At 38.8% G+C, this 23,333-nt stretch overlaps 1 protein-coding gene across 11 annotated transcripts in view; it reads right to left on the bottom strand.

Annotated features, from left to right (window-relative positions):
• The window catches only part of LOC120369909 (ankyrin repeat and KH domain-containing protein 1), a 187,582-nt gene that overhangs the window by 27,709 nt on the left and 136,540 nt on the right, over positions 1-23,333 (bottom strand). For 9 of the 11 annotated variants that reach the window (XM_039483703.1, XM_039483696.1, XM_039483699.1 and 6 more), the window contains 10 exons: positions 21,904-22,653; positions 12,284-12,429; positions 12,007-12,118; positions 9,525-9,670; positions 7,900-8,042; positions 6,890-7,103; positions 5,288-5,463; positions 4,743-4,905; positions 2,589-2,684; positions 1,477-1,593 (listed from right to left, as the gene is read on the bottom strand). In XM_039483703.1, the coding sequence (XP_039339637.1) occupies positions 1,477-1,593; positions 2,589-2,684; positions 4,743-4,905; positions 5,288-5,463; positions 6,890-7,103; positions 7,900-8,042; positions 9,525-9,670; positions 12,007-12,118; positions 12,284-12,429; positions 21,904-22,653 (2,063 nt within the window). The remainder of the gene's footprint in view (positions 1-1,476; positions 1,594-2,588; positions 2,685-4,742; positions 4,906-5,287; positions 5,464-6,889; positions 7,104-7,899; positions 8,043-9,524; positions 9,671-12,006; positions 12,119-12,283; positions 12,430-21,903; positions 22,654-23,333) is intronic. The other 2 variants (XM_039483704.1, XM_039483705.1) reach the window with 1 other exon arrangement.

Raw genomic sequence — 23,333 nt, 5'->3', positions numbered from 1 at the left:
CACTTTAGATCTCCTGAAAAAAAAGAAAAGAAAAAAAAAAAGGTGCCTTCACAGTACAGCACCCAATAATGCTATTCTGGGTACTGCAGCATTATCAAGCTGAGGACTGTTAATTATTGAGTCAGTGACTGATTGCAGTACTTGCAGCATCTGGGGATGGGAGTAATTCCTTCAAAGACTCATATCCAACTGGCCATGCTGAACTCTGTTTAAGTGATCTGACAGCTCAAAGGTCTGCTTTAAGATAAGTCATAGAACAAGCTGCTATTGTTTTGTATATACTAACAGTTTTAACTAAAGACATTTTCCTCATGCTTTCACATTCTGCAACCAAATAAAGGACACAGTAATGCAAAATGCTGGCAAACAGCTTAATTAACCAAAAAAGCAACAAGCCTAAAATTTCCTAAAAAAGGAACTAGTGTGGGTAGTAACGGACACAAACGAGTTCCAACTTGCTGCCTATGGAGGTCAGAAGGGCTGGATGGTGGGTAGGGCTGTACAGTTTTGGATATTCTGAAGAAGAAGTGCAAGAACATCGAGGTTGCACACTGCAGCCCCAAGAGACACTACTATTCAAACAGAGCTGAGCTTGTGCACTTAGGGCATATGCACCTTCTACAATGGGGATTCATACAGTACAGGCAATGAATGAAGAAGAGAGTATTTCATCATCATGGTATACTCCAGCTGCAGCGAGGCAGAGATGCCAAATCCACTGAATTGAGACATAAATAAGGCACTTCAATTTTGGTTTTTAATTTTTTTTGTTAATTTAATTTGTTAATCAGTGTATGATCAACATTTTTTAGAAACAGCGATAATCGTAAAAACCAGAAACAAAGGGCAACAGTGGCGTGGGGGGTTCCTGGTACTCACAGCATGCAGAGGTACTCATTACATAGCAGCTGAAGAAGCCTTCCGGCTCCCTGCCTCTCTCACTCCTCACTGTGCAGAGGAAGTGGATGAGCCACATTGAAGGGCTGGGGGTAAGGAGGAGAGTGGAAGGCTGCACCCTGTGAGTACTGACCCCCCCGCACCGGCCAGGGCCCCTCCTGAGCTCAGTCCTGGAGCAGTGCTGAAGGACAGGGATAAGGAGGGGGTGCCAGCAATCAGGGTGTGCAGCCTTCTGCTCCCTGCAGGCCTGCTGCCATAGCGGTCAGGTGGTCTTGGCTGCCATGCCCCCTGGTCCTTGCCTGAAAAATTCTCGGGTTCCGAAAAAGCCAAAGTTGGGTGAAAAAAACAGTACAACCAAAGCAATTTCTATAAACCACCTTTTGGGTTAATTATCTATTTACTTACATATCCCGAAATCTACCTTTTATATTACAAAATATAAATTAATGCTGTTTTTAAAACAGTTACAAATTTGAAGTAGGGAAATCCTGTAAGCTTACACACATCTAAAAGAAAGAGTTGCCATATGCAGATGCACTGGCCAAGAACTAACCTAAGATGACAGATTTCGCCACTCACCTTTTCCAGGTCAAGCTCCTTCAGCAGGATACTGGCATTCTTATTTGCTTCTGCAGCTTGCTGGTCTTTAGCCTTCACAATTGTCTCCACACACTGGTGACATTTCTTCAATAGTTCCTGAAGAATAAGAGTTATTTTATTAAAGCAATCCTGAAAATCTGAAGTTAATTATTGCAGCTTGCTCTTAAAGTGTATGATTGGCTCACTGGTACTTCTAAACATACAACTACTCCAATATGCTAAGATACAGAGTGCTAACATTTGTAAAGTAGCTTTTTTAGAGGTAGTTTTGCAATAAAGGAAGCACATTAATCCTCCCAGTTTGGGTAGTTTCGTGAACATCTGAAAAGTTCCTCTAATAGGTATGAAGTCTTTTTAAAATTAGAAATAAATGCATTAATTTGGTCCCCGTTCCTTAATTACTTTAGTATTTAAAAAACTGTCCTAAAAAAGCAAGAATAAAATTGAATTTAAGAGGTTTTGCTGTTGGCCTTTCCCCTTAATACTCTACTGTTCTGAAGTAGAAGGAAGAATAACTAAATTACATATGACTCACTTTGATAGAGTGACAGAACAGTTGGCTGTAATCTGACTTTTGAAACTTTTTCCTTTTTCTATAGCTAATTTGTTAACATTTTAATCTGATTTAAGAGAAAAATGTAATGAATCCATGATGGAAAGATTTAAATAAATTGCTGTATAAAAACTGAAATAATTTTATATTTTATTCTTGCTATATTTATATATGTATTTTATGATTCCACAAAGAAATTTTTTAGCTCCAGAATTTTAAGGATCAAAGATAGGCATTTCATGTATGCTCAGAAAGAAGCAGCTGGTGGTGCTCTGGGCAAGGCAAAGGCCACATAACAAATAGTGGGAAGAGAACGTTTCACATAGTCGTAACAAAGCTCAATTATCCATTCAGTCTTTAAATGATCTTGGATCTACCATTTGGGCACCAAACTTTTAATATGAGACAACACGTAATTAACATTCAAAATGTGTGGTTTCAATTTTATATACTTGTTAAGACCTCGGTATGGTCACCTACATATTTTTAAATATCCTTAATGCACTAAGTCTACTCTCAAAAAGTCAGTTTAACTCACCTTGTCAGTTATGGTTGCTATATATCGCATGCACTCGATGTCTGAAGGAAACTGGTTAACTTCTTTCACCAGGTACTGAACTACTTTCACATGACCCTGTAAAATAAAATAAAATAAAATAAAATTCTAGTGTCCTGTAAATACAAAAGTGAGTGGATGACAATTTTAGCTGACATGACAGTTATAAAGCTAACATCTGAAACGGTAATTTAAAATAAAATGTTGCCAAGTACCAAAACATCTATTAGTGTTTGTAAAGTACTGACAATGAGCGTAGTGGTGTACAAAACAGTAGCAAAGATAGTCCCTTCCCCAAATAGCTTCCTGACTAAAGATAAAGGACAAGACATGTTGGGAGAGATTTTTTTCATCTCTGTCAAACTATGTACTCCGTTTTGCGTCAGGGGCTCTATTTTGTGTTGTAGCCTCCTTTGTGGATTAATAAATAATATCACTTAACTCTTATAACACACTTCTCATTAGTAGATCTCAAAGCACTTTACAAAGGAGGCAGGCACCCTTAGCCCCATTTTATGGATGTGGAAACTGCAGCACTCCATTGAACTGACTTGCTCAGGTCAATGCCTGAGTGAAAATAGAATTGCGGTCTCTTGAGTCCCAGTTCAGTGTTCTGCCCAAGTCACACTGCCTCCAATTTGTACAAGGGGCTTAACACCTAAAGGAAAGATTATGCTTGAGAAACTATGACAGAGCAATCCAGGGCCAGTAACATTGAATGACTCTCCCATACTGGAACAATGGGTTTTTCCACTAACAGGGCCTCTGACTTTGAATCTGTGTCTACACAGAAGCTGATGGGGAGGAGGCTGGAGCCTGGAACTCCCTTATCTGAAGCAAATGGGGAGAAAGGGGGACATAGGTGGTGACTCCATGAGTGCTCCGGAAGCTGGAGCACTCATGGGGAAAAAAAGCCTCGCTATCAGCTTTCCTCCACGCTCCCCCCTCCCCAGTGCCCCCGCCTACCAGCAAGCTCCGTGGATCAGCACCTCCCCACTCCCTCTCCGTGCCTCCCACCCACTCCAATCAGCTGTTTTGTGGATTGCAGGAGGCGGGGTGGGGGGAGGAGTGAGGATGCTGCACTCGGGGGAGAAGGTGGAACTGGGTAGGAAGAGGTGGGGCAGGGGTGGATCGGGGGCAGAAAGAGGCAGGGGTGGGGCCTTGGGGAAAGGGGTGGAGTGGGGTTGGGGCACTTTGGAAAGTCAGCGTATAGAAAAAGTAGTGTGTTTCTCTGAGTCAAAGGGGTGACCACCACCACATCCAAGACCACCTGGCTAAGGAGGAGAGAAGGTATGCCTAGCCTATGGATGCTTACCGAATCCAGGACTCTCAGATAGGATGAGATCAGCCCTAGGGCAACCGCATTCAGGTTTGTGTGTTAAATGTGAAAGTCTTGCAACTCTCTACTGTGCTGTATTAGGAGTAAATTATCTGTGCTTAAGACATTCCTTTGCTAAGCTTGCATTTCTCCTTGCTTTCCTGCCATGTTGTCCCGGAAGAGTTTAACAAGAAACCCGAGCTCCTATAGCCAGGTGGACTCTGGGGTAACACGTTTAAGCTGCTAGGCGCTTGGGAGAGCTGTGGCGCTGGTACCAGGGTCTAAGGCTGTTGAAATGCAGGGTTCCACTGCTCAAGAAGCATGCTGGACATGGAGTCTGCATTGGGAAGTGTGCCTGTGACACAGAGCTAGCAACAGTGACCATCCAGAAAATGCAGAAGTGAATCCAGCAATTGGGTCAGTTTAAAACAGACTGATGTTCATCCAGACAGGGGGCAAGGGCAGGTTGTTGACACTGACATCTGTGGCAAACTTGAAAGGAGGAGAGGATGGTTGGCTGGAGACCTGTGATGGTGAAATGGTTTCATGCCAAGATCAGACACTCACCCACTGACAGTAGCAAAATTACATATGCTCTGATGAATACACAAAACTGAAGCAGATCACCCCCTCAAAAGTCTGTGTTGAGCTGTATTTTAGCCTTTTTTTGAAACAGCAACTTAAACTCTGCAGAATATACTTATCTTAAAAATGTGATGTATTCCTGACACTTTCAAGACTACCCATTTCAATTTAAAACTGTTTTTGAAAGTATTCAGTGCTGAAACATGAGATCAAAGTTTGCCTTATTAACTTACCTTACGAAATGCTGACATAAGAGGTGTAATTTTCCGGTTATCTGCTGCATCCACATCAGCTCCTGCCTGTACAAGTAACTGCACTACGTCAAAGTGACCACCATTAGCTGCCAACCAGAGTGGCGTGTTTCCTTTCTTGTTACGAACATCAATATGTGCTCCCCTAAAAAAAACCAAAAAACAAATGTAAGTCACAGGGCACACCTGGCTGACATATAGAAAAGGTTACTTAAAAAATATGGATGTTCAAACTGCACTCAAGTTCGTATTTTCCATCACTGACAAACCTTCAATGGTGAGCTAGAAAACTTATGCTGGGAAATCCTTTGCTATTTAAATTATAGCATAAACTAAAAAGGAGACAAATGCCTGGAGTAAAACAGAGCTATGGACATCTCTCTCCCATCTACATTAATCTCTAAATCATAGATAAGCAATTATTGAAACACAGAATTTAAGCTCTATTCCTCATCACTGTGATTGTGTCCACAGATGGACTCCATGACAGAACCAGCATGTTACTGATGAAATAAGAAATAACCCACCGATTAATCAGGAGCTCACAGAACTTGTAATGGCCTTTGTCTGCTGCAATTGTTAAAGCTGTATCTCTTGAGGAAGGCACAGGTGGAGCATTGACATCTGCTCCTTTATCAAGGAGAACTCTTCCAACCTCTGCATACCCTCCAGAAGCAGCTTCCATCAAAGGGGTGAGACCAGTCTGTTTGAAAAACAAACAAGTTAGAAAATATTCAACTGATGCAAAATATAGTCTGGGTGTGCCTTTAACGGTTTCAGCACTTAAGAGGCCTGTTTTTTATTTATGGATTTAGGAGTCTAACTCCAGGCAAACTTTTTAAAATCTTGGCCTTGGGCTTTACAGTAGATGAGACAAATGAATGGCAAAATCCCATCAGATGTTAATCCCAATTGCAAGCTTTTGCTATTAACAAAAGTATCCCTTAAAACTGAGGGAAATATAGGTCCAAATGCAAACAGTGAGCATTCAGCACAGAAGGGGGTCAAACAAGTGACTCCACACCACCTTTGGATTCCCTTTGGCACTGGTGCTGTCCTGATACCAGTTGAGTCCCCAGCTCAGAATGTTCTAATTTAGATCAGTTGCCAACATCCCCAAGTGGCCATTGTAGAAGCTGGGCACAAGATAACACTGTCCACACACCCTTTCCCCAGTCACATTTCCAGCACAAGGAGCTGGGAAAGGGGGCACAGATGATATTAAAGCTGCAGCTCTAGGATTTACCAAAAATTCCCCTGTGCTGGTGAAATCCAAGTGTCAGTCTATGCTGACTTTTGGACTGCTTTGCGACAGGAATGAGGCATAAAACTGTTCCAGTGTACCAAAGAATGGGGCCCACAGAATGTAAGAGAAACAGGAACTCTCAATATTTAAACCATGGGTTCTATATTAACACCACAGTTTTCACCTAAAAGAGAAAAAGGCTTAATCTAAACCATTTTTGTTGAGTGCATATAATAGCAAGCAGTATCTGTGCATCACTGTCAAAATATATGCACTATTACGTTCCTTTTCTGCTTTATGGACTCTACCCATGTGTTCTTTTAATGAACATTAGTCATGTTAACCATGAAATTTATAATCTCATGAGCTTTAAAGACCAAAAGTAGTCAGGACTTATTTTGCTTCCCATTTAGAAAGTATGAATTAGCTGTTTTGGAAAAAGTAGATGAATGCCACTCGTAAGCAATCACATTTGTTTTTCCACATGTAATGACTATTTCACAGTATATGAAAAAAGTTTGACATTCTGACAGAAGCTGGAACATAGAGTGGGTATTATCTTTAGCACACTAGCTTTTGCTTATAAATGTTTTTAATTTGCTGATTTCCAGGGTAAGAATAATGAGGTTTTGGTAAAGTGTTATGCTTTACAGTTCCTTGTGAGTGGTAGAGATTCCTTAAAGAACTTTTTGAGATGCTTTGAACAAGAGCGATCAAATATATGGCCATCAATCCTATGGGGTTGCTTTTAAATCAGTGAAGTCGACACAGGCAAATAGGCTCAAAGATTTATATTAACAGAAAAACTTCAAGGAAGCTGACAAATCAAAGAAATCCTCTTGCCCAAAATAAATCTGAAGAGAAAGCTAGTCTGTTGGCTTACCTTAGCCCTATGTTCAACATTGGCCTTCCTATCCAACAGGAGACTGACCACCTCTGCTCGGCCCTGGAAACAGGCCAGGGTGAGGGCTGTATTTCTATTGGTCTCAATTTGCGCGTTAATATCAGAACCCATATCAAGCAACAGTTTCACTGCAGGTACATGGCCATTCATAGCAGCCAACATCAGAGGAGAAATGCCTAGCTTACTCCCAGTCCTAAAGAGAGAGAAAATAATTAACTACAGATCACAGAACTAGATGAATCTGGATGAATCCTCTGGGAACCCAAGTACATTTCAACATTTTATAGTAAATACTGACCTAAAATATCAGTAATTCAAAACAGATTATTGAAAACCAGCAGGATTTGCGGTTTAAAACCTGCTAAGAGAACGTGTTCTCTTTCAGAAGAAATAGGTTTTGCTAAAGTATATATTTGTACTAATTCTAAACCATTTTAATAATAAAAAGATAACTGGGCCTGCATCTAAATCAGAAAGACATACATCTACACTTCAACCTATTTTGATGATACAAAATGGGTTAACTTTCCTACAATACACGAACACAGGTTGCTTAACAGACAAATCCATGTGTTTTAGTTCTTCCTTTTATGGGCCCCAGAGCCACTGAAATGTAAAGCCTCAAAAGAACACATGCTCCACTGTGAGCTTTGGGTGGTTCCTCTATCTAGTTCAACTGGAAACAAAGTCCTAGAGTGCTAGATCCCAATATGGAGAAAAGAAGTATGTACACAGGGCCATATGCCGCACTAATACAGGCACAAGAGCAACCTAAACACTGAGGGCAGTTTTTATTTTTTTTGGTGGCAGGAGATCTATAGCAGCTTCCCTAAAGGTATCCAGTCAGAAAAGGCATAACATTTCAACAGTGCAAACTTAGCAGGGAGATTTGAAAGCACTACAAGCTCCAATTTATGCCTTGATATAAAACCCACAGTGGAACATCTGTCCCACACAGCAGTTTGTCTATGACATGGAGAGTATGTTACCTTGAATTAATTTCTGCTCCAGCATTAAGCAGAATCTTAATGATGTTGACGTATCCCCCAGATGCAGCAAGGCTTAGCGGTGTATAGTCAGACACGTTCCTATGCTCTTTATTTGCTCCCCGGGCCAGCAGCAAGTCAACTACCTGAAATGTACAGCATGAAAAAAGTGTGAAAGGAATACTGGGCCTTAATTTTCTGCTACTTCCTGGATAACGGCTAACACACAATCAAAACTTTAAGTGTATTACCAGTTTCCATGGGCAGCAGTGGCTAGAGTGTGACGAGGTTCCCCTGTAGGATCTTTAATTTTACTTATGCACTGTATAGAGCCAGCAGTTAATCCTATTCATAAGACAGTCTGTGTGGGTTGTGTCAATGCAGCACTTTTCCTCCAAAAGGATTACTTTATCTAACTGAAGTTACAAGCCTTTAAGGGAATCTCTTCCTCTGAATGGAGGTCTGAGATTTAGGACATATCCTGTTCTTAGGAAGTCTGATATAGTTGAAATTTGTGAGGGTTTCCCTTTCAGTGCCTCCCACAACTTGAATGAAAAAGCAACAAAGAATCCTGTGGCACCTTATAGACTAACAGACATTTTGCAGCATGAGCTTTTTCAGGTGAAAGAGAAAGAAGAAGTGGTCACCCAAGCTCACACATGCTGCAAAAAAATGTGTCTTATCTATATAAGCCACAGGATTGTTGCTGTTGCTTTACAGATCCAGACTAACACGGCTACCCCTCTGATACTTGAATGAAAAAGTGAATCTTAAAGTCAATTTTGATTATGTTTGTGTTGCACAATCTTTCCAACAAAAAGTATAAGGATGCCCAAATCATGATGGAAGTTAAGGGAGATGAGGGAACGGCGGAGGAAGGGCATTTCTCCCACTCATGCCTCCCCTTTACAAGCCTCCTCATTTTCTTGCCAATTACTACATTTATCATCTCCTGCAATCATGGCATTTTTCATGTGTACATTTGTGCTACTATAGTTTCCTGTGTTTTCTTCCAAGTTTCTCTGCCTTTGACATAAGCAGGTAAGACTGAACATCTTAGAAGCAAAAGTGAAAAGCTCAATTTAAAAGTAGTTTAAAAAATGGTTCTACCTTCTGAGAGTCAGGTCTACATTGCATCTACTTACAAGTCAAAATAGAAATATCTGCTAGTCTAGTGTTAGTGTTCTGGAAGGCTGTGTATGTGTAAGACAAGTTTAGTTTCTGGTCCTGATCTCTCTCTGAGTTGGGAGTACTGCAAAGAATGCCCCTTCACTTACTATGCAGGTGGGGAGGATGCAAGATAGGACTGACTGGGTACCCTGAATTGCTTAATAGCCTTCTTCCTCCCCCATTCAATTGAGGATTTTCACAGACTATATTATGAAAATTGGATAGACGAATGGCTCCAATCTGTAGTGAAGGGCTGCAATGGTGGGGCTGTATAAACAAGGCAAAAGTTAATTCCCTTGTCTTCTCCAGGGACAAGAGAGCTACCAATTCCTGAAGTTTAGAGACTTTTTTTAGTAAAATGAAAATATTAATTTAAGGGTAAAGAACAAGAAATGAACACAGTAATTTACACACCAACTCAAAACCTACAGAAGAAATAGTAAGCAAGATATTTGTACCTCTTGGCGTCCACCAGAGCATGCCAGTGAAAGCGGAGTGTCCTTTGTGCGCTCAGACTGTGCTTCTATATCTCCACCTTTGTCTAAAAGAATTTCTACTACACCAACATGTCCAGCAGTTGCAGCCAGAATAAGTGGTGTAAAACCTAATCCAAAAAGAATCACAATTAGAAGCAGCTCTGAAAAACTCAAATATAATTAATAACAAGCCGGAAAGTATGTACGAATGGATTAATTCAACAAATACCTGGGTCAAATATCAGAATGATCATCCATAGATAGGGCCCTACCAAATTCGTGGCCATGAAAAACATGTCGCAGACCATGAAATCTGGTCTTTTATGTGCTTTTACCTTATACTGTAGAGATTTCACTCAAATTGGATGTCCTGACTCAAAAGGGAGTTGGCATGGGGGTCGCAAGATTATTTTAGGGGGTCACGGTATTGCCATCCTTACTTCTGTGCTGTCACCTTCAGAGCTGGGCATTTGGAGTGTGGTGGCTGCTGGCTGAGGGCCCAGCTGTACAGGCAGCAACGAAGAAGTAAGGGTGGCAATACCATACCATGCCATCCTTACTTCTGCACTGCTGCTGGTGGCAGCTCTGCCTTCAGAGCGGGGCTCCCAGCCAGCAGCCACCATTCTTCAGCTGCCTAGCACTGCTGCCAGCAGCAGCAGCACAGAAGTAAGGGTAGCAATACCGCAACCATTCCACAACTCCTTTTTGGGTCAAGAGCCCTACATTTACAACACCGTGAAATTTCAGATTTAAATAGCTGAAATCATGAAATTTAAAATTTTTAAAAATCCTATGACTATGACCAAAATGGATCATGAATTTGGTGCGGCCCTATCCACAGACAAGAAGATTAATTCCAAATGTATCCCAACAGAGTCTTAGGGTACTGTATTATAGCACATTGACAACTCTGCTATTATTGAGGTTGAGAAGAGCTTTGTTTGAAGGCTGACTCTTCTAAGAGCTCTAACATCCACATTCTTATTCAAATCGTCTTAAAACTTGCTGTGCCTCATGGGGATGATGGGCACAGCTAGTGGCCCAAATTTGGGGTCATTTAATTAAGGGCTTCCTCAGATACAACCCCCATAAAAGACATTTCACAGTCAACAGATTCTTATAACTTTAGTGCATGATACCCACTGCCACTTTTGGGGGGAGCAATACTGAAAAATGTTATTAAAGGAAGAGTTTGGCTCCCTATAACAGTATATGCTAAAAACATGCATCAGCCAAAGAAATTGACATGCACACATGCAGCAAGCCTCAACAAGAGGGTTTGCAACGAGCACACTGTCACAGAAATTTGGTGGTCCAAGGAGACGTGCTATGATCACAATCTTAGCTACCCTCACACATTGTAAATTCAAACCCTTCCCTTGGCTGAAAGCTGAAAATGATCTGTGGCACAGTGCTACTAGCCATCTCTGTTAAGAGGCTGGTTTTTGGGTTTTTTTTACTTTTGGGAAATGTGCACCTGCTAATTTGTACAGCTAATTTAGAAGGAGCAAACTATTTTCTGAAAGATAATACATTATACATGCTCTATGCAGATACCCAATAATGGCTGCTGGGCATGTTGCTACTTTTCCACACTGGGTATTAGCATAGCTGCGCACCAGCACTGATTAATCAATTAGCATTGATTAACTAGAGGGAAGATGAAAGGCAGTTAGGATTTTGTAATCATGTTTCCTGAACAAGGGACCTGTGTGTACTTATAATCAAGGCACATGTTCCTGATAAAGAGCTTACTAACATGAGGCACTCATAATATTGTTGGATGCTTGTAACTTTTTTTTGGTGCACAGGTAGGGAACTATGGAACAATGGGGTCAGAGCAGTGAAGGAAAATGACTTTGTGGGAGCAATGCTGGTGGTGTGGGGGCTGGGAGAGTGAAGGAAGGGGCATAAATTAGAATGGGTCATAGGGGAAGGGAGAAGATTTGTGGCAGAGAAAGGGGAGGGGGGCTGTTAATACTACATTCGCCTCTCATGTGCATGTGCACAAAGATCTGGGGGCCCCAATCCTTCTCAGAGGGTTTGAATGGCTCTGCAAGACCCGCAACATGAAAGCTGGGATCTGGAGACTCTGAGCTGCTCTCCCAACTATCCTTTGTTCGCACACCAGGATTTGAGGATGCTCTGCCCCTTGGGGAGGATGGGGCCTGAGCCGCACCCCCGCACACACCCGTGTGAGCTGGCATCTAGAGAAGCCCTGCCCCTCTGGATGTGGAACTGAGAGTAGGCATGCTCGAAGCATGCAGTACTGGGATCAGGGTGAGGAGCTGAGAATGGGCATGCTTGGTGCACAGCACAGGCTCACAAGCACAGTCGTGGGGATTGGAGGATGAGGGAGGGAGGGAATGAGAACACCCACTGAGACGAATGGAGCACTCAATCCCATTTTAACATGAACTTTGAGCTCAAATTGTAGGGATTTTTTTATTTTTTGGTAGCTTACCCTTCTTGTCTCTGTGTTCAATATTGGCACCTCGTGCTATCAATACAGACACAAGCTCTTCATGACCTCCTGCACATGCAAGGGTCAGTGCAGTGTCGTGATTACTCTCCGTCTTCATGGTGGGGAGAAAAAGAAGTTGACATTTGTAAATGGGAAGTGTTTTTAGCACAGAACACGGTCAACTTTTTAAAAGCACATTACTGCTAGACTGACATTTTATTTTAAATTTTAAAACAAGTCAGAGTAAATCAGATAAATCTGTAGCCAAATTACTTACATGTGCATCAATATCAACCGAAGGATACATGGGGAGCACAGACTGAGAGCCAACATTGCTTGGTGTCTGTGTACAGGGCTCGGGTGTAGGGGATTCCGTAGTGTGTGAGGAACTAGTGGAGCCAGTGGGCACTCTGCTATTCACAGCTGAAAAACAACATTAACACTGTTATTCCACTCTTGAGAATTGAGCACTTTAAATGGAAAAAAATACTGTACTATAGAATCTTAATATTATAAGAATGCATTTTCTAAAAAACATTTAGCTTTAAATGTCTCTGGAAAAAATTATGCTATTTAATGTAGTTTGTAGAATATAATGCAAGTGTCATGTCCAAACTGTGTTTGGGTCAGAAAGCTTATTTTAATAGATTAATCAGCAAATTATTTCTCTACACACAACCATGAAGATAATAAATTATCTAATATTGTAACCTCAGCAGTGACAGTTCAATGTTCATTCTAGGCAGACAATAGTAAAGGATTTATGACAAAAGCATAATCTAAAAGTTAGGAAACAAGGAATACATCAGAACTCAGAACTATTTCATATAAAGTGTAGTAAGCACTTTCATTAATTTTCTAGGTAAGACAACTAAAGCGAGAAGAGTGAGTTCCAGGAATAATTCTGGCTACAACAAATTAACAGGAAAAAATAGGAAGATGGCAGTCAACAAGACAGGCATATAGACAATTTAAGTATTTCCTTTCCCTAAAATTGTGCGTGTTGTGACGCAGCTTTTCACGACAGGGCTGCAAAATTCCATCTCCACTTAAAGACTGTTAGTTTAAACACATACAAATAGTGAGATTTTATTTTCTAAATTTTCCACAATTTGAACTGAGGCTCGTAACTAAGAATTAGCTATATTTACATACAGTGTTAAAGTTAAAAGACTATGAACAAATAGCAGAAAGGCCAGAAACACCATGATGAGTATTTTCTAGGGTCAGAGCTCAGTCTCGGCCTCACAGCACACTGATGGATCATCACTACATGGTATTTTTGAAGGGAAGATCCAAAAAAATGTGAAGGACTCTGACATGAATCAGATGGACAGGAAAGCTCCCTAATGACCTTGTTTCTAGTTGAAAAATTTCAATACCCTTTATTATAATATAAAAGACAAGATCTAGAGAATAAAAAAACTGGTATGAAAACCACTTCTGGACATCAAAATTTGCATCTCACAGCACTACCAGATTTCTGTATTGTACGCTAATTGCTCTGGCCAGTTAGAGAAACAATTGATTTGTTCTAACCAGTAAGAGTGCAAAATTAATCAAAAGCATGTAATGTTTTATAGTATTTCCGGAGCAAGTAATTATAATGACAGAGGTTCATGATGAGTTCAGGTGGGGAATAAGCAGCAGGAATTTTTTTTTTCAGTGCCAATATTCTCTGTAGTAATGGAAGATGGAAGAGAAACAAAAATGTGATAAGAATGTTTTCTAACAGAAACTCCAGCAGTTTTACCATGAATTCTTATTCACTAATGGAAAGGATTTAAAATTAAACCACTGAATGAAAACAGTATCAATTAATGACACAGGATAAAGGTTAAATTACTGGAAAGATCAGAAACAGTAGGACACATCCATCATTTAGTGAGAATACATTCTGATGTTTGGTTATAGGTATATGAAATACAAATGATATGTTCAAGTGGAGCAGATTTTAAAAGAACCCAAACAGACTTCTTAAAGCCAGGATAACTTGTTTAAAAAAAGTAAAAACCAAGCTTTTGAGATAGAAGTTTTCAGTTACAGTCCCAAAGGCATTCAGTTTAGTGTTAGGACTCACATTCCAGTGCATGAGTCAAAGGTGAGCAATGAAGTTTAGTTACAGTGTAAAAGGAGCAGTGTATTATACCTGGCCTCAAATGGAGTTCACTTCACCTCAAAAGCTAAGCACCTTGTGAACACACCAGGTTTGTATTATGAATTTCCAGATACAAAGGTCTTATGCTTCATCTACATAATATGCATTAATACAGTGGTTCTCAAACTTTTGTACCGGTGACCCCTTTCACATAGCAAGCCTCTGAGTGTGACCTCCCTTATAAATTAAAAACACTTCATATATTTAACACTATTATAAATGCTGGGGGCAAAGTGGGCTTTGGGGTGGAGGCTGACAGCTCACAACACTCCCCCCCCCATGTAATAACTTCACAACCCCCTCAGGGGTCCCGACCCCCAGTTTGAGAACCCCTGCATTAATACTTACCTACCTCAGCAGGGTGTTAAGCAGAATTTTACATTAATGAATCCTCTACATGTTCAAAACACTATTAAGTGCTAAAGTTAAGTGGATTTAAAAAGATTCGTATTTTGAAAAAACAGTAAGACACTAAATCATCCAGCTAAGGACTGATTTTTCCCTAATATAAGCTAATAGCATCCTTCCGAAGAGGCATTTTACAACCTCTTTTTTTTTTTTTGAGAGGGAGAATAAAAGGAAAAAGCACGGAGGAATGTACTTCGGACATTTAATTTGTTTTTAAGACTCCTTAGTAATAGATTACATTTAACTTTAATGCAGATCCACCAAAATCTAAAAATCAAATGACCAGGACTGAATCTCTTCAGAGGACAAAAGCTGTTAAACTCTGTGCATTAATGGAAATCTGTATACTGGTTCCAAGTCAACTCTAACCACCAAGATTGTAACATATCTGATATAACTGATTTCCTCCCCAATAATTGCTAAAAGGCAATTACTGTTTGCAAAATTTTAGATTCCTGTAAACTTCTGGACACCTGTTGTGATGCCCCATTTGTTGGCTGGTTGCCAAACCTGATATTTGACCAGTGAGAACTGTTAATGTAATCTGCACTCTTTCAAGAATAACCTCTCTATGAAGATTGTATCCTGAAGATAATGTAGTTCACTGAATAGCAAACATATGTTAATAGCAATTAGTAGGCTTGTTAAGGCCAAATTTTATATTCAATTACATGTTTTAAAGAAGGACCATCATACCACAAGTATTTCTCAACACATCTTAACAAAATATTTTGTATGGGACCAGATTTAACTAAGCTAGTACTGATATTACACCCAGAGTCAAATATGTCTACAACTCTGAACATTACCATAGAAAAGCAGGTCAGCTATTGGTCTCACTTGCAGAGCATGGAAACTCATTCTCAAAGATTGGAAGCCAGGTATGATATGGCCAATCAGGATTTTGCAGGAATGAGAGAGCAGTTCACCATTTTCTTTTTAAAGTCCAAAATCAATTGAACTAAAAGGAACACTTGCTTAAGGAGTCATTTATATCCTTTGACTTCCCAAGAATTATTTTAGCAATTTGCTACAGAAAGTTCAGGGCTATTTTCAAATGACTAAATCCTAGTGTGTTTCTAACCTATGGTATTAGATAAACTACAGTGTTCCAGAGGAACAGCAATATGAACATGTAGCACTATATCCACTTTGGCTATCACTTGTGGCACAGCTTTGCAGTAATGGTATTAAGATAATATGTAAAGGAGCAGCACAGTGTACAAAAATTAAAAAGATGGTGTGAATCTTAAACTACATTGCTATGGCAAAAGATAATGGGATTAGAGGCAAAAAGATCAAGTGGAATTCTTCAAAATAGATGCTCAGATGGGATAAAACAGATTTAGTGGCATCTTTTAAAAAAAATACATGCCACTATAAGCTAGGGGAAATCTTTGCTACACTGAGGAACTAGAGCAGGAGGAAAAATTCATCCCTTCTTGGTGGCATTTCATAAGCAGAAAAAAGTCACTTTTCTGGATAACTTCTAACCCAGTTTATAAACCTCACAAAAATTTGTATTTTCAGCATACTCTTGAAGAATGCAAAATCACTTCAACTGCACAGCACCACTGAAGTACAACAATCTCCAAAATGGGAGGGCAGCAAACTTAGTGGAGCACGGAATATTGAACAATGGGGGAAAGGGATATTTTGTTCAAGGCCCCTGGGGCAAACTCCTAGCATTACAAAAAGTAGCCCTGGTATTTTTAGTCCCTGATGAATGGAACAGGAAACTTGAAAGAGCTCTATACTGATGTACTTTAGTAAACTTGTGCGGTACTGAACCATGAGAATGAGGGTCCCCCCCAAAAAAAATCTGTTTGAACAGATCTTTAACAGGCCTCTGAGAAAATGTGCATGATTCAGTTGGAGAAGGTATGTTCCATTCATGAAATGGAAAGTTACAGGGTGCTGGGCGATAGCACAGACACACAAAAACTCTTAGTGACATGGAAGCCAAGTTTGCTGCTTTGCTTCCAAAACACAGACATATAGGCACACAATTTACTTTAGAGGATTAGATACACTTCTATCATTTCATTAGGAAGTATATAGATTAACTAAATATAGTTATCAATATATATAATTAAAAACAAGAGTTTTACCTCATGCAATTTAGGCTCTATATAATATTTATTTTGTGACTGCACTGATTTTAGATCCTTCCCTACAAAATACACTAATACTTTTATAGAATACAGGTTGAACCTCTCTAGTCTGGTACTCTTGGGATCTGACTGGTGCCAAACCAGAGAATTTGCTGAACCACGGGAGGTCAATATTGTAGTGAGCGGGTTTCTCTATTTTTATCTTGCTGAGGCGAATAAACAGAACAATGCTTGCAATGCCGTCTAGCCAAGGCTTACTGGCTCTCTTCATAACAAAGTGATAGTGTAGTTACACAATTTTTCTGTATTGGCACAAGGAAATAAGTAGATAAAGTAGATAAAAACATGCTGAACCACAGATGTTGCCGGACCACAGAGTGCCAGATTAGAGAGGTTCAACCTGTACTGTTATTCACAACATATTCAGCCTGAATAAGCTTGTTGCCTGAATAAATCTGAAGTTTAAATGACGTTTCTGATTGTAGGGCTTCATTTAGATATTTGTAAATTTATGAAGGCCCAAAACTTTTACAAAATGTATTTTCTTTAATCTTCACTAATAAACTTTAGTAAACAATCCTATGCAGTATTAGAGATATTACTGGTATTTTTTTAATTTGGGAAACCTGATTACAGGGAATCAGACTAGGAACAAACTGGTGTGATGATCTTGAACAAAATGCCAGGTTCATAACACGTTTTAAGCATTAAAAGGAGCTAAGGCAAATAGAGAGATTGTGGCTGATCTGACAGTTGTAGTATGAAGGTAAAATTAGACTCCAACTGCTATATTTATGAACTACTAAATATACCTCATATTACTGTAATATGACTAATAATGTAGATTCATTTTCTTTGTTTTTTTCCCATGAATGTAAATTTGTATTTCAGTATTGTCTAGTCTCTTTTATAAGAGCTTGTATTGGAATTAAAAAAAATCCCACACTATTTTAAAATCCTATTATAGCAATCACCATACTGTGATCTATTAATCTTTTAAAATGAATGACAAGCTGTCTGCTAGGTTCAGACTGAACAACATTTAACCAGTGTTACTTTAAATAGGAGTGTGTTTGTATATAATTGTATATAATTGTTACTTTTCACATTATGCGTCAACATTTCCCACTTTGGATTACACTGGTGACCAGCATTATTCCAAATGGTTATGTATTTCATAATGCAGTAGCCCAGGAGTCATCTTTAATAATGATTCCAGAATAAAAATTAACATCAATTTTGTGGAATCATTTCACAAGCATGGATTTCAGAGCCAAAAAAAAGTTTGCAGAGTTACTACACAAGCATTCAGCAAACTGAAAGTTTACATTTATAAATTCAGATTCAGTCCACCAACCAAATCTCTCTAGGGAAAGAATTCCAGACAGAAGCAAGGTGCAGAAAGTCTGTATTTTGAATGAAAAGGGTGACTGACCAGCACAAACTGACAAGAGCAATATTAGTAAATTTAATAATATACAGAAACTGGCAACAAATGGATGCATCATTGTCCCGAGGAAGTCAACAAAAAGCTTTGAACTTAATGCGGCTAATTGAGAAACCTACCCATGTATGCATGCATGCAATATGAACTACAAAAAAAACCCAAATTACGTAGCATGTAACCTCTTGTATACCAAATTTGTACTGCAGTGGAGTAATGTACAATGAAGTCTGAAAATTGTGTCAACCTATGTTCACATATCAAGTCTCAGAAGATGCAATAAGCACTAATTCTTAATATTTTACACACTGAAGAACTGTAATAGTTTAATTCACCTTTATAAAATCCAATTAAATCCTGCAAGAATCAGTGAAAGGATTCAGAATTAGATGTGTGCTTTCTATAAAGCTATTAAAGAAATTCAGTTTATACTTTATGATTAAGGATAATTCAACCGCATTCACTCTGAATTTATGAGTTCATCTTAACTTTCCAAATTCTGCTTAATTACTACAGCACAGATGGTATGCAAGATCACAGAATTCATTAAGGTGAATACACAGAGTGGGTAACTTTAACTATTATATTTGTAATCAGGGAAATTTAGACCTCTAACTCCAAGTTACAACTCAAAACAAACCTCCCCTAACACCAGCTGCCCTATGAATCATAGTAGTGCCTCCCTTTAGGTGCCACAAGTACTCCTGTTCCCTTTAATTGATGCACTAAACTACCAGGCTGGCCAATAACGATATGAGTTATGATGACATTTAATATCTAAATTGCTCAGTGAAGACATTCCTTGGAAAGAGTTCATGCTACAATACTTAGGCCTTGTCTAAACGCGACCTTTGAGAAGTCTGCCACTGTTGCATTACCACTGGTGACAGTGGAAGCATTAGTGTAATCAGGGCCCCAGTCACTGCCAGTATTTTTACCATTGTGTCAAGTAGACCTGCTTTGAGTTGGGTTACCATACAGAGTGGTAAAAATGCTGAAACCTTTTCTACACTAATGCTCCCACAGTTGCTATCACTGGTGCAGTTCTACCAGGGGTAGTGTAATCATGGGAGGTTTCCCCAAGACAACTTAAAAAAAAAAAAAAAAAAAAAGGCTTTCAAGAAACACTGAACTTGGTAGCAATTGCCATTACACATAAACATCTGTTAATGTGGTTTATGTATACAAGACTTCTTGATTTCCATATTTTCTGCTGCAAAACAACTTCCATATAAAACAGCACCGTAATCTGATCTGCAAACTTGCCAGGGTGCAGTGTTCAAGAGCACCTTGAATATGGATAAAATGTGAAATTAGGGTGAACACATGTTTTAAGAAGCTTTGCAGATTTTTAAATAAATGCATGTAACTTCATGATAAGATGCGAGTCCATGACTGAGGGTTTAATCTACTAAAAGATGTATCACAATAATGATTCTTGATAACTAGAGCAAAGTAGCTAAAATCTCTCCAATCATCTTCAGGAAGTTTAACTTACATTTATGAAAATCAGGAGAAAATACATGTTTGTGGAGCAACAATTTTGTCACTACCAGTAGCAACAACGTATGTAGCTGGATTTCTAAACTCCACTCATGGTTGTATTATTGGAAATATATTAAGATAAGATAGTTGTGGCACTTTACTAAATTTAACTGGCACTAACAATATCTAAAGAAATACAAGTAAAAACTTCACTTTTATAGAAAAAATAATTTACATTAAGAAAAATTCTTAATTGGTTAGACTCTGTAGTAAATCAGTTTTATGATATTAATGGATAATAAGTAGGTCACTGTTAAATACTGCACATTCTGAACAAAATGACAGGGTTTTCAGTTAGACATAAAATATCCATTAGGTCTTTGTCATATAAATAAGTTGAGGTTTTTAAATAGTAAACATTCTGTATGTTTCATATTTCACTTTCAAACTAACTAAATTTAGGAAATGTAAGTACAAAATAACTCACTGTTAAAAAACTCAGCTATTTATGTTATAAGTTTTGAAATTTAGTTACATTTTATGTAAGATGCACAAAGTAACATTAGTATAAAAACCAGCTAGATTCCATTCTATTACTGAGTTGATCACTACAAGTTCTCATTTTGCTACTGCAATTACATTATATATAAATGAAGACCATATAGCCAGTGATTTAAAATGTGACTACTAAGGATTTCAATGTACATTGTATGACCCATTTAGAGATTTGTGGTATACATACATACAGAACATGTTATAGCAATAATATCCAACCCCAACATTCAGCTCTTGTAAATGACATATTAAATGCAAGATTTTCCTCACTGTACTCTGAAGTTTCGAATTAGATTTTCGGTAAGAACATTTAAGAATAATCCAGGTTTTCTCCTGTTAAAAAGTAAATTAACTCATCTCTAATGCTCTGCAGAAACATGACTTGGGGTAACAAGGGACAACAAAAATGTCAGAAAGCAGGACCTACATTCCTCTCTCCCTCACATACTAGAGAGTTTCTTTGAATGAAGTTATACATCACCATCTGGAGGAAGTTGATCTTGTAACACTTATCACAACTATCCCACAGTATCCAGTAGGGCTTGAGGGAAGACTGCAAAATTGCTGTCCATCCCAATACATGTACTCAGCTTCGGCAAGTTACTAGTTTGGAGGTTCCTGTGAGACTCAGCAAAAAGTCTTATTCGACATTTCTGAAAAGCTTGAGATGAAATTAAGAGGACAGGGCAGTGACTAACTGAAGAGGAAAAGAGAAAGGAGAATAAAGACGAAAGGAGTTGAGAAGAGGTGAGAGAGATGCTGGATAAAAAAACAAAAAACAAACAAACTAAAAGCAGGACAGTCAGGATTGACCTGCCCATGAATATAATTGTGGCTACATATTTAGATCTTTCACACCTCCACCAAAAAATAGAAATCTCAGCTAGATACCTGAAGCGAACTCCACAAAGATGATACCTCTTTCCAGAATGTGGCTAGCAAGTGTAACCTTATGTGGGGGAAAACCTTGATTCATCTCTACTTGTATCTTCATACACTTATTGGCAAGGCCAGGAATGTTTTGATTTTTGCTTTTCATCCAGACAGCCAATGTAGCATATTGATCTTGTGGGTCCACCACCATTTGATCCTAGCATGCCACATTTTAAATTTTGTAAAACAGTAATCATATTACTTTAACAACTGATGTTTAGAATTTATTCTGAAAACATGAGTCAATTTTATAAATAAGCTCTAAAGGGACAGATGGTCTTGCATCTGTATTTAGAGTCTAGACTGTGTTTAAACTGTATCAATGCTTCCAGCAGACAAGATAGTGGTACATTTGTCAGTACAAGTGACAAAAAATGTTTTCATACTTCATCAGAGACAACTGCCACACTGAGTAAATCCACGTATGCAAAATTCTATAGAAGACTTAAAACAAAAACTAGTCATTTTCAGGTTTCCTAATGGCAACTTCTAATTGCTCACAACAAGATTTCCTTAAAGTATCATAAAAAAAAGATGAGGCTACAGGGGCTGCTATAATAGGTCTCCAATAAAAGGAAGCTTAGCACTTTGTCTTCAGCAATTTGGCAAAACAGATAGGGAAAAAACCTCATGTTAGAATTTGCAAGTGTCTAAAGATTAATAGCACTAATAAGAAATTAAATATTCTTAAGCAAGTATTCCCAAATTGGAAAACCGCAAGATGTCTTTTTGGAGGGGAGGAGAGAAAGGGAAACTGAGCACACAAGTTAATGCAAAAATATGTATATTTCTTAACCCACCTGCTATTAGGTCATCAAGAGTGTCGGTAAGCGTCTGTGCTGGAGTGGCAACCATTAATCCGTCTGGTTCTTGAACTAACAGCCCCTGCCCATGTCCAGCAATTTGCTGCTGCTGTCCTACATTTTGCTGATTACCTAATACTTTCTGAAGGTCAAGAGAATCTGTCCCATTATAACCTAAGTTACTGGAAAAATTACACTGCGGTGTTGACAATGCCTGGATAGGGACAAACTCTATTTGTTCAGCAGGTGGTGAAGACTGTTGTTGTTCATCATCTTTAGACAAGAATGTGTCAACCTGAGGTAACTCTGAAAAGTTTTCCTCTGGTAGACCCTCATCTCCTTCCACTTCTGGGAAGACACCTGTGTGTGGGCACTGCTGCTGCAGGGGAAGTGGTGTGTCTGTCTGACCTTTGGTCTCCAAATATTCTTTGGTAAACTGCTGCTGTGTTTTCATCTGCAACTGCCTTTCCACCTTCTGCAGCTCCTTCAATATTTTCTTCTTCTTCTGTACTTGTTCTTCTCTGTTCTTTTTAAGTTCTTCAATCTTATCTTTATTCAAAGGTTCACCTTGAATTAATTCCAATGATTTAAGTTGTGCTTTTTCAATAGCACTAATTCTTTGTCCAAGTTCATTCAGCTTGCCTTCAGTCTCTTCTACTATGCATTCCAAAGGCTGGTATGGGTGAAAAGGTGGCAGTAGGTCCTGATCTGCTACCTGCAGGGAACTTGACTTCTGCTTGGATGTACCTAAGCACATGAAAAATGTTTGAAAAAATGCCATGCTGAAGTTATCCCACACCTCCCCCCTCTCTCCCAACCCAAAACTTTGCAACTAAAACTGCACATCTGTCAAACCATATTAAGATGAACTAGATTTTTAAAGCCTACACTCCATATTAGGTAGCTGGCACAAGACAAATATAATTGGAATTTTAAATGCTGATCCTAATTGTCCCTTGTAATACTGCTATTTTAAGCTTAAAATGCCCTCTCATACTCATGACAATGGATATCAAGGTAATCAAAATCAGAGGATGCAGCACATGGCTGTTTTAGTAATTTACTGACTGAGTGGTTTGAGTAAATTTGCTCTAAGAAGAAAAAAATTAGCAAAATAAACCCAGCAACAGGACAAACCCTTTTACACAGACCTAACTTTCAAAAGCGAAGTTAAAAAACAAGGCTGTCCATACTGAAGGGAAACTAACTTTACAATGCATTGGTATTTCATTTCTAGACCAGATGCCCCAAAATGCTATAGTATTCCTCCCTTTGGTTCAGATATCAGAATCTTGGCAATGTAAACGTAAAAAAAAACCCAAAAACCAAATCACCTGCACTTATTTTTAATTAAGTATGGACATTTATATGTAAGAGTATGGAAAGAAAAATTAACCTATTTCTTGCTTGATCTTCTCCAGGGAGAG

Source organism: Mauremys reevesii, linkage group 8 (assembly GCF_016161935.1).
Source record: "Mauremys reevesii isolate NIE-2019 linkage group 8, ASM1616193v1, whole genome shotgun sequence".
Taxonomy (NCBI): domain Eukaryota; kingdom Metazoa; phylum Chordata; order Testudines; family Geoemydidae; genus Mauremys; species Mauremys reevesii.
This window is presented reverse-complemented; position numbering and strand designations above follow the sequence as displayed.